The sequence below is a fragment of the Tursiops truncatus genome, chromosome 9, assembly GCF_011762595.2.
Source record: "Tursiops truncatus isolate mTurTru1 chromosome 9, mTurTru1.mat.Y, whole genome shotgun sequence".
Classification (NCBI taxonomy): Eukaryota; Metazoa; Chordata; class Mammalia; order Artiodactyla; family Delphinidae; genus Tursiops; species Tursiops truncatus.
The window spans coordinates 23,155,565-23,178,268 of record NC_047042.1 but is presented as its reverse complement, the minus strand read 5'-3'; the positions used below and the strand labels follow the sequence as shown (position 1 = coordinate 23,178,268).

Genomic DNA, 22,704 nt, shown 5'->3' with positions numbered 1-22,704 from the left:
ATATCCAAAGGAAATGTGTAAGCCTTGATTGGATCTTGGGCCCAAGACATATGAAATGCGTGGAATATTTGGAACAGATAAATTTGAACATGGAGTATATATTAGATAACATTTTGGATTTATACATCTCAATCGTGAAAATAGTATTCTGGTTTTCTGGGAAAATGGCCTATTCTTATGAGACGCATTCTGAACTATTATGGGTGAAATGTCTGACTGCTTTCAAGAGGTTCAGCAAATCAAAGCATAAATATGTGTATATATATAGCTATATACACACATACACACACATGTTGTGTAAATTTATATATATATATGAAACAAGACAAATGACAAAGTGTTTGGTAAGGTGAAGGGTATAAAAGGTATAAAATATGTTTCTAATATTTTCTCAAACTTCCATATGTTTATAAGATTATTAAAATTAAAATTTGGGAAAAATAAGTGCATTTTTTTGGCAAAAGAAATATACAAATGTATCTGTAAATTCATGTACATTTCCTTACAAATGAATTCTATGAGATATCTCATGAGCATATCACTTTAAAATCACATAAACTTTTTTAGGAAATTCTTCTCAATGCATTATTTGATAACCTTGACAACAAAATTTGGCCAATCTCCTTGACAAACAGAGATCCAAAAACCAAACCAAAATATTAGCAAACTGAAATACTATTAGAAGATTAATATATTCATATTATCAAAGTAGAAAGATGACGATTATGACAGGAGATACACGCACGCGCGCGCGCGCGCGCACACACACACACACACACACACACTAAATAAACTTCTTTTTATCCATTCCAGATAAAAACTTTTATCACACTAGGAATAGAAAGCAATTCCTTAAACAGGATAAATAGTATGTACAAAAACCTGCAGTAACTGTCATATTTAATGGGGAACATTTAGCATCATTAACTACAGATAGTGAACAAGGACTTATGATGATGAATGGGTCTGACAGTTTCCTGCCCTTGACCTTCTCCTCTTCAATGCTCTTATCAGGGATTTGGGTAAAGATAGATAAGGCAACATTTCACACTTGAGTAAGATTCAGGATTTGGAAGGATATAGTGACAGGAAAGTCAATATTCCAAGTGATCTCAACTAGCAGAAATGCTTGGCCCAAATGAGCAAAATGGAATTTAACAGATATCTTCAACTGAGGCTCAAAATCAACTATACTCATGCAGTATACACATGTAGTATGTGGGAGAATCTGTTTACTAAGATGTGATGTGAAAAACGTAGCAACAAATTAACTGCTACAAGCTCAATATAGGTTAAAAAAAAAAAGTAATAAAGCTACAAAAAACCCCCAACAAACAAAAAAGAAAAGAAGAAGCAAAGAGGCAAACTAATCATGGTCTCTATTAAGAAAAGTGTTCTATTTAGAAATAAGTACCAGGATTGAGGCAGTCCTATGTTGCACCCCTATCTTTCTACATCAGAATATCAGTGCTCTCAATAAAATCACCTGATATCTATGGCACCATTTTCAGTAGGACAGTGTTTCAAAAGGACATAGGCTCTTGCATGGAGTGTGGTTCAGAGGGTAAGGAATCTAAAACTCATGTTCCACCGGAAAGGGTTAAAGGAGTGGAACATATTATACTTGAAAAGTCTCTTGGAAAAAAGGTGCGGCATGCTTCAAATAATAGAGAATGTTGAGAGCTCACTGTAAGTTAGAGTATGCACCAGGTACTTTATGTGATAATCTACCCAAACCCTAAGAGGTAGATATTAATAAGCCAATTTTATGAAAGAGGATACTCTCAGAAATTAATTTTGATCAAGACATGCAAAGTCAGCAATGAGTACACGCTCACTTTTATTTAATTCCAAAGCATGAGTTTGCTTATTACATTCTTCTACTCTCTGTCTAGCCTATTTGAAGGGTTGTAATGTGGAAGAGACAGGTAAGTTTGTTGTTGCTCAATGAGAAAGAGGAATAGTGAATGTAATAAAATCAAGTTGCTTCAAAAAGGGTTACCCTAAAAATCTTTTATGCCAACAGTCCACCAACAGATGACAAGCAGACACTGCAAACCCATATGTCTATGAAAGTTCACTTCTTCCATATTAATTTAAAGTAAGTGATTTTAAAATAACTTATGTCTTGATATCATTTTGATATTGACATTACCAGTGCATACCTAAAAAGAAAGCAACAGGGTTTTCCTGGTGGCACAGTGGTTAAGAATCCACCTGCCAATGGAGGGGACAAGGGCTCGAGCCCTGGTCCAGGAAGATCCCACATGCTGTGGAGCAACTAAGCCCATGCACCACAACTACTGAGCCTGCATTCTAGAGCCCATGAGCCACAACTACTGAGCTCGTGTGTCACAATTACTGAAGCCCACATGCCTAGAGCCCATGGTCCGCAACAAGAGAAGCCACTGTAATGAGAAGCCCACGCACCGCAACGAAGACTAGTCCCCGCTTGCCGCAACAAGAGAAAGCCCACGTGCAGCAGTGAAGACCCAACACAGCCAAAAATAAATAAATAAAATAATTTTTTTAAAAAAAGAAAGCAACATTATAGCATTAATATGCGAGTCAGGAGACTTGATCTCTTTGTTTTAAAGTAGGTCTAGGGATCACCGGGGAAGCTGGCGGAAGAGTAAGACACGGAGATCACCTTTCTCCCCACAGATACACCAGAAATACATCTACATGTGGAACAACTCCTACAGAACACCTACTGAACGCTGGCAGAAGACCTCAGACCTCCCAAAAGGTAAGAAAGTCCCCACATACCTGGGTAAGGCAAAAGAAAAAAGAATAAACAGAGACAAAAGAATAGGGACGGAACCTGCACCTCTAGGAGGGAGCTGTGAAGGAGGAAAAGTTTCCACACACTAGGAAGCCCCTTCGCGGGCGGAGACTGTGGGTGGTGGAGGGGGAAGCTTCGGAGCCGCGGCGGAGAGCACAGCAACAGGGGTGCGGAAGGCAAAGCAGAGAGATTCCCGCACAGAGGATCGGTGCCGACCGGCACTCACCAGGACGAGAGGCTTGTCTACTCACCCGCCGGGACGGGCGGGGGCTGGGAGCTGAGGCTCCGGCTTCGGTCGGAGCGCCGGGAGAGGACTGGGGTTGGCGGCGTGAACACAGCCTGAAGGGGTTAGTGCACCGCGGCTAGCCGGGAGGGAGTCTGGGGGAAAGTCTGGACCTGCCGAAGAGGCAAGAGACTTTTTCTTACCTCTTTGTTTCCTGGTGCGCGAGGAGAAGGGATTAAGAGCGCTGCTTAAAGGAGCTCCAGAGACGGGCGCGAGCCGCGGCTAAAAGCGCGGGCCCCAGAGACGGGCATGAGACGCTAAGGTTGCGGCTGCCGCCACCAAGAAGCCTGTGTGCGAGCACAGGTCACTCTCCACACCCCGCTTCCGGGGAGCCTGTGCAGCCCACCACCGCCAGGGTCCCGGGATCCACGGACAACTTCCCCGGGAGAACGCTCGGCGCGCCTCAGCCTGGTGCAACGTCACGCTGGCCTCCGCCGCCGCAGACCTGCCCCGCACGCACTCTGTGCCCCTCCCTCCCCCCCCACGGCCTGAGTGAGCCAGAGGCCCCGAAGCAGCTGCTCCTTTAACCCCGTCCTGTCTGAGCAAACAGACACCCTCCAGCGACCTACACGCAGAGGCAGGGCCAAATCCAAAGCTGAGCCCCTGGAGCTGTGCAAAGAAGAGAAAGGGAAATCTCTCCCAGCAGCCTCAGGAACAGCGGATTAAATCTCCACAATCAACTTGATGTACCCTGCATCTGTGGAATACATGAATAGACAACGAATCATCCCAAATTGAGGAGGTGGACTTTGAGAGCAAGATTTATGATTTTTTTCCCCTTTTCCTCTTTTTGTGAGTGTGTATGTGTATGCTTGGGAGATTTTGTCTGTATAGCTTTGCTTCCACCATTTGTCCTAGGGTTGTATCCATCCACTTTTTGGGTTTTTTTCTTTAAAAAAAAGTTTTCTTCTTAACCATTATGTTTTATTTTAATAACTTTATTTTATTTTATCTTACTTTATTTTACCTTCTTTCTTTCTTTCCTTCCTGCGTCCCTCCCTCCTTCCTTCCTTCTTTTCTTTCTTTCTTTTTCTTGCTTTCTTTCCTTTCTACTTTTTCTCTCCTTTATTCTGAGCCGTGTGGATGAAAGGCTCTTGGTGCTGCAGCCAGGAGTCAGTGCTGTGCCTCTGAGGTGGGAGAGCCAACTTTAGGTCACTGCTCCACAAGAGACCTCCCAGCTCCACATAATATCAAACAGCAAAAATCTCCCAGAGATCTCCATCTTAACACCAGCACCCAGCTTCACTCAACGACCAGCAAGCTACAGTGCTGGACACCCTATGCCGAACAACTAGCAAGACAGGAACACAACCCCACCCATTAGCAGAGAGGCTGCCTAAAATCATAAGGCCACAGACACTCCAAAACACACCACCAGACGTGGACCTGCCCACCAGAAAGACAAAATCCACCTTCATCCACCAGAACACAGGCACTAGTCCCCTCGACCAGGAAGCCTACACAACCCACTGAACCAACTTTACCCACTGGGGACAGACACCAAAAACAACGGGAACTACGAACCTGCAGCCTGCAAAGAAGGAGACCCCAAACACAGTAAGAAAAGCAAAATGAGAAGACAGAAAAGCACACAGCAGATGAAGAAGCAAGGTAAAAAGCCACCAGACCTAACAAATGAAGAGGAAATAGGCAGTCTACCTGAAAAAGAATTCAGAATAATGCTAGTAAAGATGATCCAAAATCTTGGAAATAGAGAAAATGCAAGAAACATTTAACAAGGATCTAGAAGAATGAAAGATGAAACAAGCAACGATGAACAACACAAAAAATGAAATTAAAAATACTCTAGATGGGATCAATAGCAGAATAACTGAGGCAGAAAAACGGATAAGTGACCTGGAAGAATAAATAGTGGAAATAACTACTGCAGAGCACAATAAAGAAAAAAGAATGAAAAGAACTGAGGACAGTCTCAGAGACCTCTGGGACAACATTAAACACACCAACATTCGAATTATAGGGGTTCCAGAAAAAGAGAAAAAGAAAGGGACTGAGAAAATATTTGAAGAAATTATAGTTGAAAACTTCCCTAATATGGGAAAGGAAATAGTTAATCAAGTCCAGGAAGCACAGAGAGTCCCATACAGGATAAATCCAAAGAGAAACATGGCAAGACACATATTAATCAAACTGTCAAAAATTAAATACAAAGAAAACATATTAAAAGCAGCAAGGGAAAAACAACAAATAACACACAAGGGAATCCCCATAAGGTTAACATCTGATCTTTCAGCAGAAACTCTGCAAGCCAGAAGGGACTGGCAGGACATATTTAAAGTGATGAAGGAGAAGAAGCTGCAACCAAGATTACTCTACCCAGCAAGGATCTCATTCAGATTTGATGGAGAAATTAAAACCTTTACAGACAAGCAAAAGCTGAGAGAGTTCAGCACCACCAAACCAGCTTTACAACAAATGCTAAAGGAACTTCTCTAGGCAGGAAACACAAGAGAAGGAAAACACCTACAATAACGAACCCAAAACAATTAAGAAAGTGGTAATAGGAACATACATATCGATAATTACCTTAAATGTAAATGGACTAAATGCTTCCACCAAAAGACACAGATTGGCTGACTGGATACAAAAACAAGACCTATATATATGTTGTCTACAAGAGACCCATTTCAGACCTAGAGACACATACAGACTGAGAGTGAGGGGATGGAAAAGTTATTCCATGCAAATGGAAATCAAAAGAAAGCTGGAGTAGCAATTATCATATCACACAAAAGAGACTTTAAAATAAAGACTATTAGAAGAGACAAAGAAGGACACTACATAACGATCAAGGGATCGATCCCAAAAGAAGATATAACAATTGTAAATATTTATGCACCCAACATAGGAGAACCTCAATACATAAGGCAAATACTAACAGCCATAAAAGGGGAAATTGACAGTAACGCATTCATAGTAGGAGACGTTAACACCCCACTTTCACCAATGGACAGATCATCCAAAATGAAAATAAATAAGGAAACACAAGCTTTAAATGATACATTAAACAAGATGGACTTAATTGATATTTATAGGACATTCCATCCAAAAAGAACAGAATACACATTTTTCTCAAGTGTTCAGGGAATATTCTCCAGGATAGATCATATCTTGGGTCACAAATCAAGCCTTGGTAAATTTAAGAAAATTTAAATTCTATCAAGTATCTTTTCTGACCACAATACTATGAGAGTAGATATCAATTACAGGAAAAGATCTGTACATAATACAAAAACATGGAGGCTAAACAAGACACTACTTAATAACGAAGTGATCACCAAAGGAATCAAACAGGAAATCAAAAAATACCTAGAAACAAATGACAATGGAGAACACGACGACCCAAAACCTATGGGATGCAGAAAAAGCAGTTCTAAGAGGGAAGTTTATAGCAATACAATCCTACCTTAAGAAACAGGAAACATCTCGAATAAACAACCTAACCTTGCACCTAAAGCAATTAGAGAAAGAAGAACAAAAAAACCCCAAAGTTAGAAGGAAAGAAATCATAAAAATCAGATCAGAAATAAATGAAAAAGAAAAGAAGGAAACGATAGCAAAGATCAATAAAACTAAAAGCTGGTTCTCTGAGAAGATAAACAAATTGATTAACCATTAGCCAGACTCATCAAGAAAAAAAGGGAGAAGACTCAATTCAATAGAATCAGAAATGAAAAAGAAGTAACAACTGACCCTGCAGAAATACAAAAGATTATGAGAGATTACTACAAGCAACTCTATGCCAATAAAATGGACAACCTGGAAGAAATGGACAAATTCTTAGAAATGCACAACGTGCCAAGACTGAATCAGGAAGAAATAGAAAATATGAACAGACCAATCACAAGCACTGAAATTGAAACTGTGATTAAAAACCTTCCAACATACAAAAGCCCAGGACCAGATGGCTTCACAGGTGAATTCTATCAAACATTTAGAGAAGAGCTAACACCTATCCACAAACTCTTCGAAAATGTAGCAGAGGGAGGAACACTCCGAAACTCATTCTACGAGGCCAGCGTCACCCTGATACGAAAAGCAGACAAAGATGTCACAAGAAAGAAAACTACAGGCCAATATCACTGATGAACATAGATGAAAAATCCTCAACAAAATACTAGCAAACAGAATCCAACAGCACGTTAAAAGGATCATGCACCATCATCAAGTGGGGTTTAACCCAGCAATGCAAGGATTCTTCAATATACGCAAATCAGTCAACGTGATACACCATATTAACAAATTGAAGGAGAAAAACCATATGATCATCTCAATAGATGCAGAGAAAGCATTTGACAAAATTCAACACCCATTTATGATAAAAACCCTGCAGAAAGTAGGCATAGAGGGAACTTTGCTCAACATAATAAAGGCCGTATATGACAAACCCACAGCCAACATCGTCCTCAATGGTGAAAAACTGAAAGCATTTCCACTAAGATCAGGAACAAGATAAGGTTGCCCAGTTTCACCACTCTTATTCAACATAGTTTTGGAAGTTTTAGCCACAGCAATCAGAGAAGAAAAGGAAATAAAAGGAATCCAAATCGGAAAAGAAGAAGTAAAGCTGTCACTGTATGCAGATGACATGACACTATACAGAGAGAATCCTAAAGATGCTACCAGAAAACTACTAGAGCTAATCAATGAATCTGGTAAAGTAGCAGGATACAAAATTAATGCACAGAAATCTCTTGCATTCCTATACACTAATGATGAAAAATCTGAAAGTGAAATCAAGAAAACACTCCCATTTACCATTGCAACAAAAAGAATAAAATATCTAGGAATAAACCTACCTAAGGAGATGAAAGACCTGTATGCAGAAAATTATAAGACACTGATGAAAGAAATTAAAGATGATACAAATGGATGGAGAGATATACCATGTTCTTGGATTGGAAGAATCAACATTGTGAAAATGACTCTACTACCCAAAGCAATCTACAGATTCAATGCAATTCCTATCAAACTACCAATGGCATCTTTCACAGAATTAGAACAAAAAATTTCACAATTTGTATGGAAACACAAAAGATCTCGAATAGCCAAAGCAATCTTGAGAATGAAAAACGGAGCTGGAGCAATCAGGCTCCCTGACTTCAGACTATACTACAAAGCTACAGTAATCAACACAGTATGGTACTGGCACAAAAACAGAAAGATAGATCAATGAAACAGGATAGAAAGCCCAGAGATAAACCCACGCACCTATCGTCACCTTATCTTTGATAAAGGAGGCAGGAATGTATAGTGCAGAAAGGACAGCCTCTTCAATAAGTGGTGCTAGGAAAACTGGACAGCTACATGTAAAAGTATGAGATTAGATCACTCCCTAACACCATACACAAAAATAAGCTCAAAATGGATTAAAGACCTAAGTGTAAGGCCAGAAAGTATCAAGCTCTTAGAGGAAAACATAGGCAGAACACTGTATGACATAAATCACAGCAAGATCCTTTTTGACCCACCTCCTAGAGAAGTGGAAATAAAAACAAAAATAAACAAATGGGACCTAATGAAACTCCAAAGCTTTTGCACAGCAAAGGAAACCATAAAGAAGACCAAAAGACAACCCTTAGAATGGGAGAAAATATTTGCAAATGAAGCAACTGAGAAAGGATTAATCTCCAAAATTTATAAGCAGTTCATGCAGCTCAATAACAAAAAAACAAACAACCCAATCCAAAAACGGGCAGAAGACCTAAATAGACATTTCTCCAAAGAAGATATACAGACTGCCAACAAACACATGAAAGAATGCTCAACATCATTAATCATTAGAGAAATGCAAATCAAAACTACAATGAGATAATATCTCACACCAGTCAGAATGGCCATCATCAAAAAATCTAGAAACAATAAATGCTGGAGAGGGTGTGGAGAAAAGGGAACACTCTTGCACTGCTGGTGGGAATGTGAATTGGTACAGTCACCATGGAGAACAGTATGGAGGCTCCTTAAAAAACTACAAATAGAACTACCATATGACCCAGCAATCCCACTACTGGGCATATACCCTGAGAAAACCATAATTCAAAAAGAGTCATGTACCAAAATGTTCATTGCAGCTCTATTTACAATAGCCCAGAGATGGAAACAACCTAAGTGTCCATCATTGGATGAATGGATAAAGAAGATGTGGCACATATATACAATGGAATATTACTCAGCCATAAAAAGAAATGAAATTGAGCTATTTGTAATGAGGTGGATGGACCTAGAGTCTGTCATACAGAGTGAAGTAAGTCAGAAGGAGAAAGACAAATACCGTATGCTAACACATATATATGGAATTTAAGAAAAAAAAATGTCATGAAGAACCTAGGGGTAAGACACAGACCTAATAGAGAATGGACTTGACGATATGGGGAGGGGGAAGGGTAAGCTGTGACAAAGTGAGAGAGTGGCATGGACATATATACACTATCCAACGTAAAATAGATAGCTAGTGGGAAGCAGCCGCATAGCACAGGAAGATCAGCTCGGTGCTTTGTGACCACCTAGAGGGTTGGGATAGGGAGGGTCGGAAGGAGGGAGATGCAAGAGGGAAGAGATATGGGAACATATGTATATGTATAACTGATTCACTTTGTTATAAAGCAGAAACTAACACACCATTTTAAAGCAATTATACTCCAATAAAGATGTTAAAAAAAAAAGCACAGTGAACACTAGCTCTCTTCTTCCACTTTCCATCTGTCCTTCAACCATTTCCATTGCTCTTGCCTCTGGCACGTCACAAAAATTGCCCTTATAAATGTCAGTTATGATTTCCTAATTGCCATTTTTTAGAAAGTGATAAGTCCTTATTTTAATTCCACTTGACTTCATTGAGTTTTTCCCTCCTAAAACTTTACCCTGGCTTCTAGGTTCACTCCCTTTCCCAGTTCACCTCCAAACTCTACTATCCTCCTCAATTCTTTAACTACATCTTCATTGTTGGTGTCTCTACTGTATCAGGCCCTCTTGTCTGCTTACTCTACGGCTTCATCACATGAAAATCGCTGAAGTCCACTGATTTTCACCATCATCTTCAAGGGGACTGTACCAGAATATTTCTTCCAAACTCAGACACTTTGTCTGAACTAGGGAAGCAGATAATATCTACCTCTATATTCTGTGGATAGGTCTAAATCAGAATAAACAACACTAAACTTATCTGCCCATCTGGCCTGTAGTCCCCTACAATGAATCACAGCAACAGCAGCCTCTAAAGAAATAAATCTAGGTGTAGTTATACTGACCCCTCACTCTCTTACCAAGTTATGCTACATCTGCGTAAGGTATGTTTCCCAACATGTCATTTAACTCTACTGTCACTGCCTTAGTTCAAAACCTCAGCATTTCTGACCTGGATTAATAACGGCATCTTGCTGTGCTGTTTCTACTTCCCCCTCTCTTCCTTCCACTGCATTATCCACACTGCCACCAACCGATCCCTGAAAAAATGATTGTATCTCCTTCATAAAGTGAATGCTTCACCTATACTATCAAGATGAAGCTCCTAGACGTGGTAAATCAACAGTTCAGAATCCAGCTCTTGCCTATCTCTTCATCCTAACATCCCACAATTCCCCCCTTCCTACTTCCTGCTTCAGAAATGCTGGACTAAAACAGTCCTGTCCACTAGCATGCTATGGGTGGCAATACAGCTTAGTGGCTAAGATCACAGGCTCTAAAAGCAGACTGTGTTTGTTGAACAGCTGTACTACACACTAACATTTTAAGTCAGGGATAATGTCTTAATGTATCTATGCCTATGTTTCTTACCTGTAAATTGTAGGTGATAATTTTACCTACTTTAAATGAAGGCTTATTGTAAGAAATAAGACATAGAAAGCACTTAAAACAATGTTTGGCACATACTGAAAGCTTGACGATTGTCAGCATCTATTTGGTCACACAGATCCTTCTGCCTAAAATGTTCCTTTTCCTTTTGACTCTCTGGAAATAACTATTTATCCTTGAAAAATCAGCTGATCATCACTGCTGCCAGGCAGTCTCCCTGATCGCTTACAACCACTCCCAATAGAGTTGATCACTTTTTCTAGTTCATCATACCACCTGCCAGTATTTTTGCTAAACATTATCACACTGTACAAAAATAGAATTTCATGCCCTATCTTCCTGTAATCTACTACTCTCCAGTAGAACTTTCTGTGGTGACAGGAATGTTACACCTGTGCTCTCCATATGTGACTAGTGTGATTGAGGAACTAAACTTTTAATTTTACTTAATTTTAATTGACGTGTCTGGTGGCTACTGTATGGGGCAATGGTGCAGTAGTCTGTTTTTAGGGAGGAGGGACTTTTATAATTCATTCATTCTCTTCAGTGCATGAAATATGTTACTGAAAATGCCCAGTAAATACTTATTAATTTGAACAGATCTAGGAATGAACTTCCAGGTAGAGAGCTCTGTCTCACATCAATTGCAGCCCTTAAAAAGCAATATTGCTTAAGTCCCACTACAACTGGATTTTGTTAACTGTGCTTTTGTCAATTTGCTTGGTGAAAGATATTTCCTCATCCTATGAGAAAAGTATAGCGATCAGAATCTGTTCCAGGAAGAAAACCTAAATGCCCCCAAGTTTATTTATAATTGCCATTTAAATTTACTAATTAAAGTAATATTCTAATTTCAATTTTTGACAGAGAACTGGGATTTCTTTAATGAACTTACTCCTGATCTATCCATAAAGACATTTTACTGTTTTTTTTCTACAGCCTTTAATTGACTATTTTATTCACTTATTTAAGTTATTTAATTGTTTGCTACAGCAGGACAAACGTGGCCATTTTTAAAGTAGAAATACAGCCATTACTGGCAATCAAATATTAAAAACAATAAATAATAGGTATCGGTAATGCCTTTACTCCTTTCACTAAGAGTCCTTGTATTTGAAGGTTCTAATATCTTGGGAGGCATTTGTGTTGTTTTTTCCCCCTATGCTAAAGCCTCTATGTGTATGGATGCAACGCAAATCCTTAGTAATATGTCATTCAAATGATGCCTAATGCCTAATGCCTAACACAAGCACTTTTAAAAGCAATAAGAAAAAAAAAACAGAAAGCAACAAGAACATATTATGCAAAAAAGTGATTAGCATACACAAAGACCTTAACTTTCAATAGGTGTGTATTCCAAAACTAGTGGTAAAACTTTGAGCTCTGTTTGAATGAGTGGAAGGGAAAGAAGAGTTCAGCCAAATTAAATGTCTAGGCATTTCAACTTTGAGAACTCAGCGGCAGGTACACACCATGGAACAGCAACAATGGATTTAACAGAGGGTAATTACCGCCATTAAAGAGGATGCCTTCGTTACTGTTATAAATAGAAAGTAGGCACTCCTATTTTCCAGTGTGTCTTAAGTGATAGGACAAGATGTGAATGTTATGTTAAATTACTTCATTTCCTCTAGACGTCATGTTATAAACACCACAAAAAGTTTCAGAACTCTGTGTATATCTTTGTCCTCGGAATATTGAAATCTTTCTCTTGAAAAGAAATAACCTTGCTAAGTAAAACGCTAATGACTGACCCTTAAGAGGCAACCAAGTATAATCCCCTTATTTAAAGATGTAAACAAAAAAGAAGGGCCAGAGAGGATTAGCAAGTTGACCTGCATTAAATAGGCAAAGTTTAGGGCAAAACCCGCTTCTCCTGGCTTCCACTATAGTGCTTTTCCCTATACAAGGATTTTTAACAATTAGGATTATTTCTTTTATTTTCTCCCTTCTAAGCAATAATAGTTCCTCAAACAGGTTTTCCTTCTGCAATCCTCTGAGGATGATTTAGCAATGTTTGAATTTGCATGTGTAATATTGCATTTATTTGCATCACTACCTTGCCCACTGCTACTTAAATATATTTTTTGTTTCATGCAGCCCAATGTTTGCAAATCAGTGATGCCAGTCATCACTAAATACCTGAAATGTGTTGGTTAAGAGTCTTAATGATCTGGCATGCAGGTGGAGTGAAAATAGACTCTGTACATGGCTGCCATTACTCTAACTACAAAATAGAAATAAATGTCATTTATTCAAACCCTACATTAAATGGTGTAAACAGTAACTTAAGCAGCACTAAGCAATTGACATAACTCCTTAGGTACTTATGTCCTCAAGCATCACAGTTGGCAGGTACTATATAGCTCATATTTTGATTTCAATTAATGTAGATGATAGCAGTTTCAATCACATTCTTCAGTATTTGATTTTAAGATTAATACACTCTCTACCTGGCTTAAACTGTTTATTCAACAGATCATTGCTAAGCACTTTGCTTATGTGTGGCTTTCAGAGATCTGGTGTCCTATGGCTTTCAATTTAGCTTTCAATTTACTTATACAGTTTATGTATTTCAATTTATTTTATACAGTTTGTACATCATCACACAGATTGCCATTCAAAGACAGAAAGTATCCTAACCGAAAATATACATGAGCTTTATTAGTCACTGGTTCTGTAAGTCTGGACAAGTTACTTAGGTTTCAGATTTTTCATCCACACAGTGTTAGTGCTTTCATCATTAAATTACAATGACTATTACAGGAGGAAGCAAAACCATAAGAAACCCACATAAACACAAAGTATTGAAGAACGTTAAGCTCCCAGTAAATATTAGGTATTTTTACTTTCCAATAATCGCATTGAATGGAGGCTCATTAACACTTATGTATTGAAGTCTACACAACCAATACCATTTGAAAAAGTTTTTTTTCATCAAACTATTATTGATATGGCAGACATCTGACTGGACACTAGGAATATACTGAGGAATCAGCAGTAAATGAGATGGAAATAGTATTTGCCCTCTAGAGAAGAGAGTTTGGTGTTGAACAAGTAATTACAAAGCATGAGCTATTTCAAAAGAGCAGCTAAATCCTCGTCATGTGCAGAGAGAATTACTGAGAAAGGGAAGACTGTACTAATGAGGATGGGGCGGAACTAATACATTTCCCTTTGGAAATGTTGAGTTTGTAATTCTGCGAGCTATCCACATGTATGAACAGTTAAAAATGTGCATCTGAAGTTCAAAGGGGATACTTGGTTAGAGACTTAAGTCTCAGTGTTACTGCCATACGCTTACACTAAGGCATATAATTTACATTAAGGAAGGGGATGGGATGGAAGAGATCAAGTGCTCAGATTGAGAAGAGAAGGGCACTAAGGAGAATGGAGACTTAGGTAACAATGTTGAAAAACTCCAACAGTTTCCAGTCATTTGAGAGGAATAGGAAACTTTGGAGAAAATGATGGAACAGTAAGAAGAAAACCAGGAGAATATGGAATCATGGAACCTGAGTGAAGTGCTCCAAAGGAAGGTGATGTAAATTGAAAGGTCTGAAGAGGTCAAGAAGGTAGTATATTTAAAAGAATCTAATGGATTTGATAATGTAGAGATTATGGGAGAGGTTTCAGAAAAGTTGTGAATGCAGACTCCAATGAAGTGTGTTCAGAAATGAGTAGATATGAGAACAGAGTTTAAAGAACTATCGCTGAAGAGTATGAGAGAGAGAGAATCTGTAGTTGAAGGGGAATACAGCTAAAGGGGGGTCATTCTTGTTTCTTTTGGTTTAATGTTTGATAAACTAATTTCATGAGTATATAACTTTAAAGAGGGTAAAGTTGAAGAAACAAGAGGGGGAAATAATAAAGGCATTTACTCTCTCTGAATATTCCTATATTCTATTTTAGAGCATCTAAAGCGATCACTAGACCAACATAAAAGGATGCTGAAAATTAACACCACTTTAATTACACATTTTGGGTGTTGTGACCATCTTTGACATAGCACGCTATGAAGTGAATCCTATAATTTCAACTAAAGAACACTGATTCCTCAAGATGTTCTATAATAAAAGTTCTGTAATCAAATAAGTTTGGGATACATATGTACTGTAACAACTTACTGGAAATTTACCAACAGTATTTGTAAGCAAAGGCTCTGAAAATCCTATAGTTAAAACTTGGTATTCTGAACCTGACAGTTCTGCAAATTATTAGGCTATGATATCCTTTCCTTCCATTGATATATCAATATTTTTTTCTGCAACATTTTGAAATATGATTCTAGGGTTCAGAATGAGTTCCACAAGGTTCTAGGATCATCTGAGGTCACTAATGTTGATGAAGAAAGTCTGAGTAACTTGTTGAGGAAACATGTATTTCACTTTCTATGCAACATAATTCTAGAACTATCCAACATTAAGAGAATGAGCTATTCTAGAACCACCATAATTCCCAAGCTTTTCCAAATACATGATAGGGAAAAAAAATTTCTTTAGGATGCCACTCATACCCACTGTGAATTATTTGAAACTTTTGGAAAATTATTAGACATTCCTTAAAATTTCTCTAGAACATAAGGTCTGAGCTAATTAGTATATTCATTTTACTGATTCATCCATTCAACAATATTTCAGGGACATGTACTATGTGTTAGGTTCTGTTCTTGGTTTTAAGGATATAGAAATGAACAAAACAATAAAATCTCTGCCTTCATATGCTTATAGTGTAATATAAAAGATATAAAGTACTCTGTACTATATAGGTAGCAATAAGTGCTATGAAGAAAAATCAAGGAGGTTAAGGGGCTAGAAAGTGATAAAAGAATGAAAGAAAGGGTGGTAGGGAAGGCATTCTTGAGGAGGTGGTATTTGGGAAGAGATGAAGATTTGGGAAGATTTCAATGAAGTAGGAAGTGAGCCACAGCAAACACACGAAGAGATTAGCCATTCTCAAAAGCTCTGAAATGGGGGCTTGGAGAGTTCAAGGAATAGTAAGGAGTCCAGTGTGTCTTGAGGAAAGAGGGACAAAAGTGCAGGGGTAAGGGGGAGGCAGGAAATAAAATTAGAAAGGAAGACGTGGCTAAAAATGTAGAGCCTTGTGAGCCACAGTAACGAATTTGGAACTTTATTCTGAGTTTGACGGGAAATTACTGGAGTTTTTTTGTTTTTTTTTTTTAACTCTGGAAGATAATAGGTAGGAGTCTGATGTTCAATCAACTTGGCTGTTATATAGAAGACTGTTCATAATAGCTGTTAATTTTGGTGTGATGTATTTCAAAAATTCAAATTTCATTGGTGGGCCCAATCCCTTAAACAATATCAATTTGGACTCTTTAATTATCATCAACCCTTTGATAACTGCAGAAGAACTTCAAGCATTGAATTGCAGTATGTCTAATACGATATTATTTATGGTTAAAAAAAATACGTTGCCAGGTATTCTCAACTCAGGCTGCACATCTGAGACACCTGGGAGATTTTTAAAGCTACCTTTGCAGACCGTGACACCTGGAGATTCACTCATTTTGTTTGGGTTGGGGTCCTGGTATTGACATTTTTTTAAAAGTACCCCACATGTTTACAATGTGCAGCCTGGTTTGAAAATCACTACCGTCAACTTTACCTGTGCATGCAGTGCACTAAAATATAAAAGGTCTTGAAAGACAAAACCAAACTGACAGGATGGCTTGCCCTTGGGGAAGCTAATAATAAATGATGATCAAAGAGGACTTCAGGACATTTAAATGCTCATGGTGAAACTATATTCTTGATACCTCGACGAATAAAGTATATGTAAATTAAAAATGGTGACTATTTAAAAGAATGAAAGAGTATATACTAGCTTGTTTTGTAAAGCTTACAAGGCATGTGATTTTTTTCCCTTTAGGGACAATACTGTTTGAGCAGCTGTTGCGCTGCATCATTTGTCCTAAATCGCACGTTACTGTGGAAGGAAGCAAATAGGATGATGCCAGCAAAGTGATCGGATCATATTTCACTAATTTGCACTTTCCTATCACATCAAACTAATCGGGAAGAAGGATTTTAAAGTTCACCTTTTGTTGATGCAATAAAATAGGATCAAAGCCCTTGATTTGGGTCAGTTAAAGTTTGGGGCCTAGTGGTCATCTGATCAGTTTGGTTTGGCAATAAAATCCGATTGAAGAAAGATGAAGTAAGGTTTTTAGTCTCAACAGAGCCTCTCTTTAACAATGAGAGCTATACCCTTAGTTCTTCATGCAAAGAGCAGATTTTTAGTAAAATGGTGACAGAAGCCTGTCATAGATTTCAAATAATAATAAATTGAATTATATCAGAAAGTCATCAGGTTCTTATTGGACATACTTCACTGGTATCCACCTGATTTTGCAGAAAATACGTTTGGGTTTGACTCTTCAATGCTTATTGTCTTCATTGATTTGGCAAATTTACCTCCAAGTTTTAGATTCGTCATTTGTAAGACGGAGAAAATATTGTGTCTATGTGACTACTGTTGTCAGGATTATTTAAAATATTACAAGTGCTAAATGTCATGTGAGTCGTTATAATAATATGCACTCAAAAGAGTTTAAGCAAGAAAGAGCATGAGCTTTGGAGTCTGACAACCAAGATTTGAGCCCAGATTTCTTCATTTGCTTGGTCTAGCATCATGGTCAATAACTGAATTAGTCTGAAATCCAGATTCTTAATCAAAAATTTTTGTCATAAACCAGTTTTTGATTATTAGTTTAAGTAAACTGTGGACTACATTATTTACTCAGACTTTTATTTCCTTCTGCCCTTGTCACTTCCAAATATCCCATCAGGAGTAACACAATGCTTGCTTTTTCTTTTCTCCTTTTCCTCTTTTTACTTTACTTCCATCCCATCTCTTTTCCTAATGAAGTCTCAACTCTGCCCTATCGATTTGCCCCAAAGGCACGCAAGTGACAACACCTACAAGGATGTTCAAAAACTGGGTGGATCAAAATGTTTACCATTGCTGGGCTTCCCTGGTGGCACAGTAGTTGAGAATCCGCCTGCTAATGCAGGTACAGGGGACACAGCTTTGAGCCCTGGTCCGGGAAGATCCCACATGTCACAGAGCAACTAAGCCCATGCACCACAACTTCTGAGCCCGTGCGCTGCAACTACTGAAGCCTGCTCGCCTAGAGGCTGCGCTCTGCAACAGAAGAAGCCACCGCAATGAGAAGCCCGTGCATCGCAACGAAGAGTAGCCCCCACTCGCTGAAACTAGAAAGCCCGCTTGCAGCAACGAAGGCTCAACGCAGCCAAAAATAAAATTAATTTTTTAAAAAAGTTTACCATTGCTAATTTTTATGATTACAAAGAGGTACGTGATCGCAAATAATACTATATATCAATACAGTTTTTTAAACTATAATTTTAGAGTACTGAGTTTTAATTTCCTTTTTTACTCTAATTCTTACTTGGTATTTTTGTTTCCTGGAAAATATATGGCCATAATCAAAGGAAGACAATGTGTCTGACGAGATCAGGTTCATTACCCTTTGACACTAGCATTTTGGTTGTCTAGAAGCTCAGTGGACTCACACCAAAATATTGTTACCCCTCTTTACATCACATTTAGAAGTCAGTGATATATACCAAAATATCCTAATTTCTCCACGTAATAGTTCACAGTTTTTGCAATGAAAAACTTTTCTGGACATGAGCCAGTCCTTATACGGAACTTGAGTTCTAATGTATTAACCTGAAAATATAGTGACTAGATGCTCAATAAAATTATTACTGAATGAAATAAGAATCAACAAATTGAAATGCTCTATTGGAAAAAAATGAATATGTGATCCCAAATAACAACGTATTTTTATCCTTCTCACAAAAACAATGCTATAGAAAGACCAAAGACAACTTTATGCGATAACAAATACCCTGGAAGATGGCAGCATGATGCCTGAATTGGCTGAGGTAATAAAACGACTGTGGAGAGATCCAGGAATTCAGGCCTGCTTTGAAAGGGCATCTGAATATCAGGTCAATGACTCAGCAGCTTAGCAAGTGAATGCGGTTTGACAGGAACTGTAGCTGAAACATTTACATTTAAGAATTGTAATTCTGTATGCTCTACATTTGTAATCACAAATGATGAAAGTAAATGGCTTTACATTTTATCATACTAAAAAGCAAGTGAAGAGAAAGAAAAAAGATCAAGATGATGTAAATAAGATGTAAAAAACATAACCACAGGAGCGTTTTAAATAACTAATTTTGAACCTATATGTCTGAGAAGATATATATGTTGTAAATATTTTCTCCCAAATAAAAAGATTTAATCCTTACACACTAAGTTCAGCATGAACACAGACTGGTAACATGCACACTGAGGTCTTGGGCTATTCACTTCATCTCTATTCAAGTTACTAAAATCATCTTCTAAAATAACCTTATTAATGATACATGCTTTAGCTCCTCCATTGGTTTGATGGGCATGATATAGCATTTTAGAAAAAAGTTATGTATTGATTTGAAAAACATTTGTATATTGTGGGATTCTTTTTGAGTCTCAAGCAAGGTTATATAATTTTCACAACTTTTAGCCATAAGGAAATTAGGATGTTGTAACAATGTTTATAATTTCATTATCAAAATGATTTTAAATTTCCATTTTAGTAAGTGGTCCTTGACCTGTCCCATGGTTACATGCTTATAAGCACGTGTGCACATGCATGTAAATATAATGTAAATACTTATTCTATATTTCTGTCCATGCATATGAATGTGTAAAAGGGTAAAAATAGCAGTTCTTCTGAGGCTCCCAACAGAACATGCTAGCAGTACTTTAAAAAGCAGTTAAGTAAAAGTTAAACAAATGAAAGATTATTTGAGGACAGAACAGTAAGACGTGCATGATGCTTCAGATTTTTAAGCATAACGAGTAGGAGGATTATGGAGAGAAAACAAACCATATAAGTTCTAGGAAAACATAACAACAGTCTTCTGTGATTGCTCATTCGTTTTCATTTTAAATTCCAAAATCCAATGGACATATTGCCCTTGGAGGAAAGTCCTGCTCTTATCTCTCTGATGACCTACAGAATGGATATCATCCTGTGATTACATCAACAATGTTTTAATACTAAGCTATAGTATAAAACATTGCTTTTTGATATGAATCATTGATAAAGGCAGTCACAATCAGAAACTGAATTATGGAATATTCTCATAAAATGTTGCTTAGCAATGTTCTGAGGAGAGAAGAAGAGAAGGATAGTTCAACACTTGTAATTCATACATTTAGTTTCAGATACACATTACTCGTTAAACATTTTCCCTTAAAATAATGTAACTTGTATTTGCAATTAAATTATCATTATGTTTACCAAATTCTTTGCTCTTTGATAACAAAAAATTTTACACATTGTATACCCAAAATGGGCAAATAGAACGACATTTTATTGTTTTTCCTAGACTTTCTAATCTTTAATTTTAGCTTTTTTCTTTGTTTTGACACATAAAATATATTTTACACTGGGACTATCACATTTCAGATTCATATTAAAAGCATCTGTCTGTTCTTCAAGTTTAACAAATCTACACAATATCTATTTGCATCCATTTTTGTGAACCTTGCCAGTAATGTAATGATTTTTAACCACCCACATCGATTTGCAAAGAACCCTAGAATAACGACAGGAAAAAGAAAGTTTTCATTTAAAATTTAAAAATTTAAATGTTAACTTTCTTTTCCCTTAGGGATTCTTAAAGGGAAGATTAAGTAAAAGCCTGCTAAGAAAAATAGTTAAATGGCCATTGCTTTCTTCCAAAAATTAACAGCCGATTTTTTTCTTTCAAATACTTAATTACATTCACGTTTTAAAACTAAATACACTATCAGATTGATAACACATCCATTTTATTTCATATGCATTATATAGGGCAGGGGTCTTTCTTTTCCTTCTCCTCTCTTCCTTTCTACCTCCCCTCCTTCTTTTCCTTTCTTTCCTTCCGTCTATTTATTCATCCACCCATCCATCCATCCATCCATTTTTTTGTGTGAAAGTGAGATATCTGTTATTCTCTCAAACCTAGCAACCCTTTAAGTTGAGGCCAGCAAAGAGGTGAGTCCTAATCAGAGAATGTTGTTTGTTGGCTACGTAACACCTCTCCCCTCATCAGTGCTAGCAAACTGGAAGAAAAGGGTCATGAGAGTGGGAAACATTTTAATTAATACTTCATGGTTTGCTGATTGGGCTGTCCAGTGTGTGACTTAAACTCCACGTTTTAAGATTCAACATGGACTTTACTAGGAGAATACTATTTTTATATGATTAGAAAAAGAATCAGATATTTTTTAAGTGATTTAAGCTGGATGTATTCAGGGCCTCTGGTTTGTTTTAGACCACAGGCTTGAGCACCCAAATTCTGTATCTGTTTATTAAAATGAACATCTTAAATGCAAATTTGTCACCCTGCTACTGCTTCTGCTTTGCTTGAGATCATTTATGCATGCAAATAAAAGTACATTAAAATGTGTCTTTACCAAAGCATTCATTCAGCTATCATTAAAATGAATTTAATCTCTATCATTGCTGGTATGTTTTTGTTGTTCGGTTTGGTTTGGTTTTTGCTCCTGCATGAGCTGACCAGCAGTATACTACCACATATGCAGCCCTGAGTTAACAGGAAATTCACCAAGGACCTGGCTTCAAAAATCGAAAAGAGATAAACTAGAACATTTTTCCAATACTTTCTTCTGATATTTCTATCTTTGTCTTTTTTAATAAAATTAAACTTTATTAGAATAAAACATGGTGATAAATTTTCACATTATACATATATGTGTTTCTGAAGTGTGACTGTCTATTGGTCCTTGGCCAAAATCCCTTTGAGGCACTTGGCAATTCTTAGTTTATTTCAGCTTAAAATCAGAAAGTTCCTCCAAGAATAAATTATCTATATTGCTGTTGAATTTATTAAAAAAATAAAATAAAGTAGCATTGGCTTTCAAGGCATTGTGCTAGGCGCTCACACGTAACGGCCCTTCAGCTTATTCCCTGAAAACGTCAACTGTTGAGCAATAACTAATATTCAGTTAGATTATACCTCTCAAATTCTGTCTAGATGGATACATGCCCATTATGATCTTCCTATTTAGGTTATATGTATAAACTTGGTTCAATATAATGGGCAATTTTGTCATAAAAACCTTACCAGGCTACTGCTATCTCTATTTAACAATTTTATAGAAATAGCCATATTGCTAAGCTCCTAAAGCCTTAGTATCAAAAGTGTATAATAAGTGATTTTCAACTGTTTTTAAAGCAGTGATACAGTTTGTTTTAGTCCAAAGACATGATCTGGTTTGAAGGATGAAGCTAAGAACAGTTTGTTTCCTCTAATCTAACAGACTCTTCTAGACCACACAGCTTAATCGGATTCACTCCTGCCTCTCACCACCTGTGAGAGATCCTGTGGGCAGGAGGAGGACAGTATTTCTCCTGGTAACAGTAGGGTTTTTAAATATGGCCTCCGGTGAAGAGTGAAGGACACACTGAGGCACCGATGGAAGCGAAGAAGAGGTTGGAGAGGATACAGTGTGGAAATTCAGCTTTCTATCCCCAGGAGCGTGATTTGGGAGTGGGTCAGCAATTTCATGAACTAGTTCCAGCATGAACCAGCAAGAAAGTCAAAAGTTTCATTCTGTTCCTGAGCTAACCAGATATAGTCATGGTTCTTAATGAAAACCATTCCGATTCTTAAACTAAACAATCCAGGAGAAACAACACAACCACCATCAAATTATGATATTAAAACCAATCTCTCTCTTAAAATTTGAAGTGTTTACATACAAACAA

General features: G+C 37.5%; 1 protein-coding gene across 1 annotated transcript in view; it reads left to right on the top strand.

Moving 5' to 3' along the window:
* LOC101320524 (guanine nucleotide-binding protein G(t) subunit alpha-3) overlaps positions 1-22,704 on the top strand; it is a 50,074-nt gene that overhangs the window by 14,634 nt on the left and 12,736 nt on the right. The window contains 1 exon segment of the mRNA XM_073810157.1: positions 18,746-18,903. Within this exon segment, the coding sequence (XP_073666258.1) occupies positions 18,746-18,903 (158 nt within the window).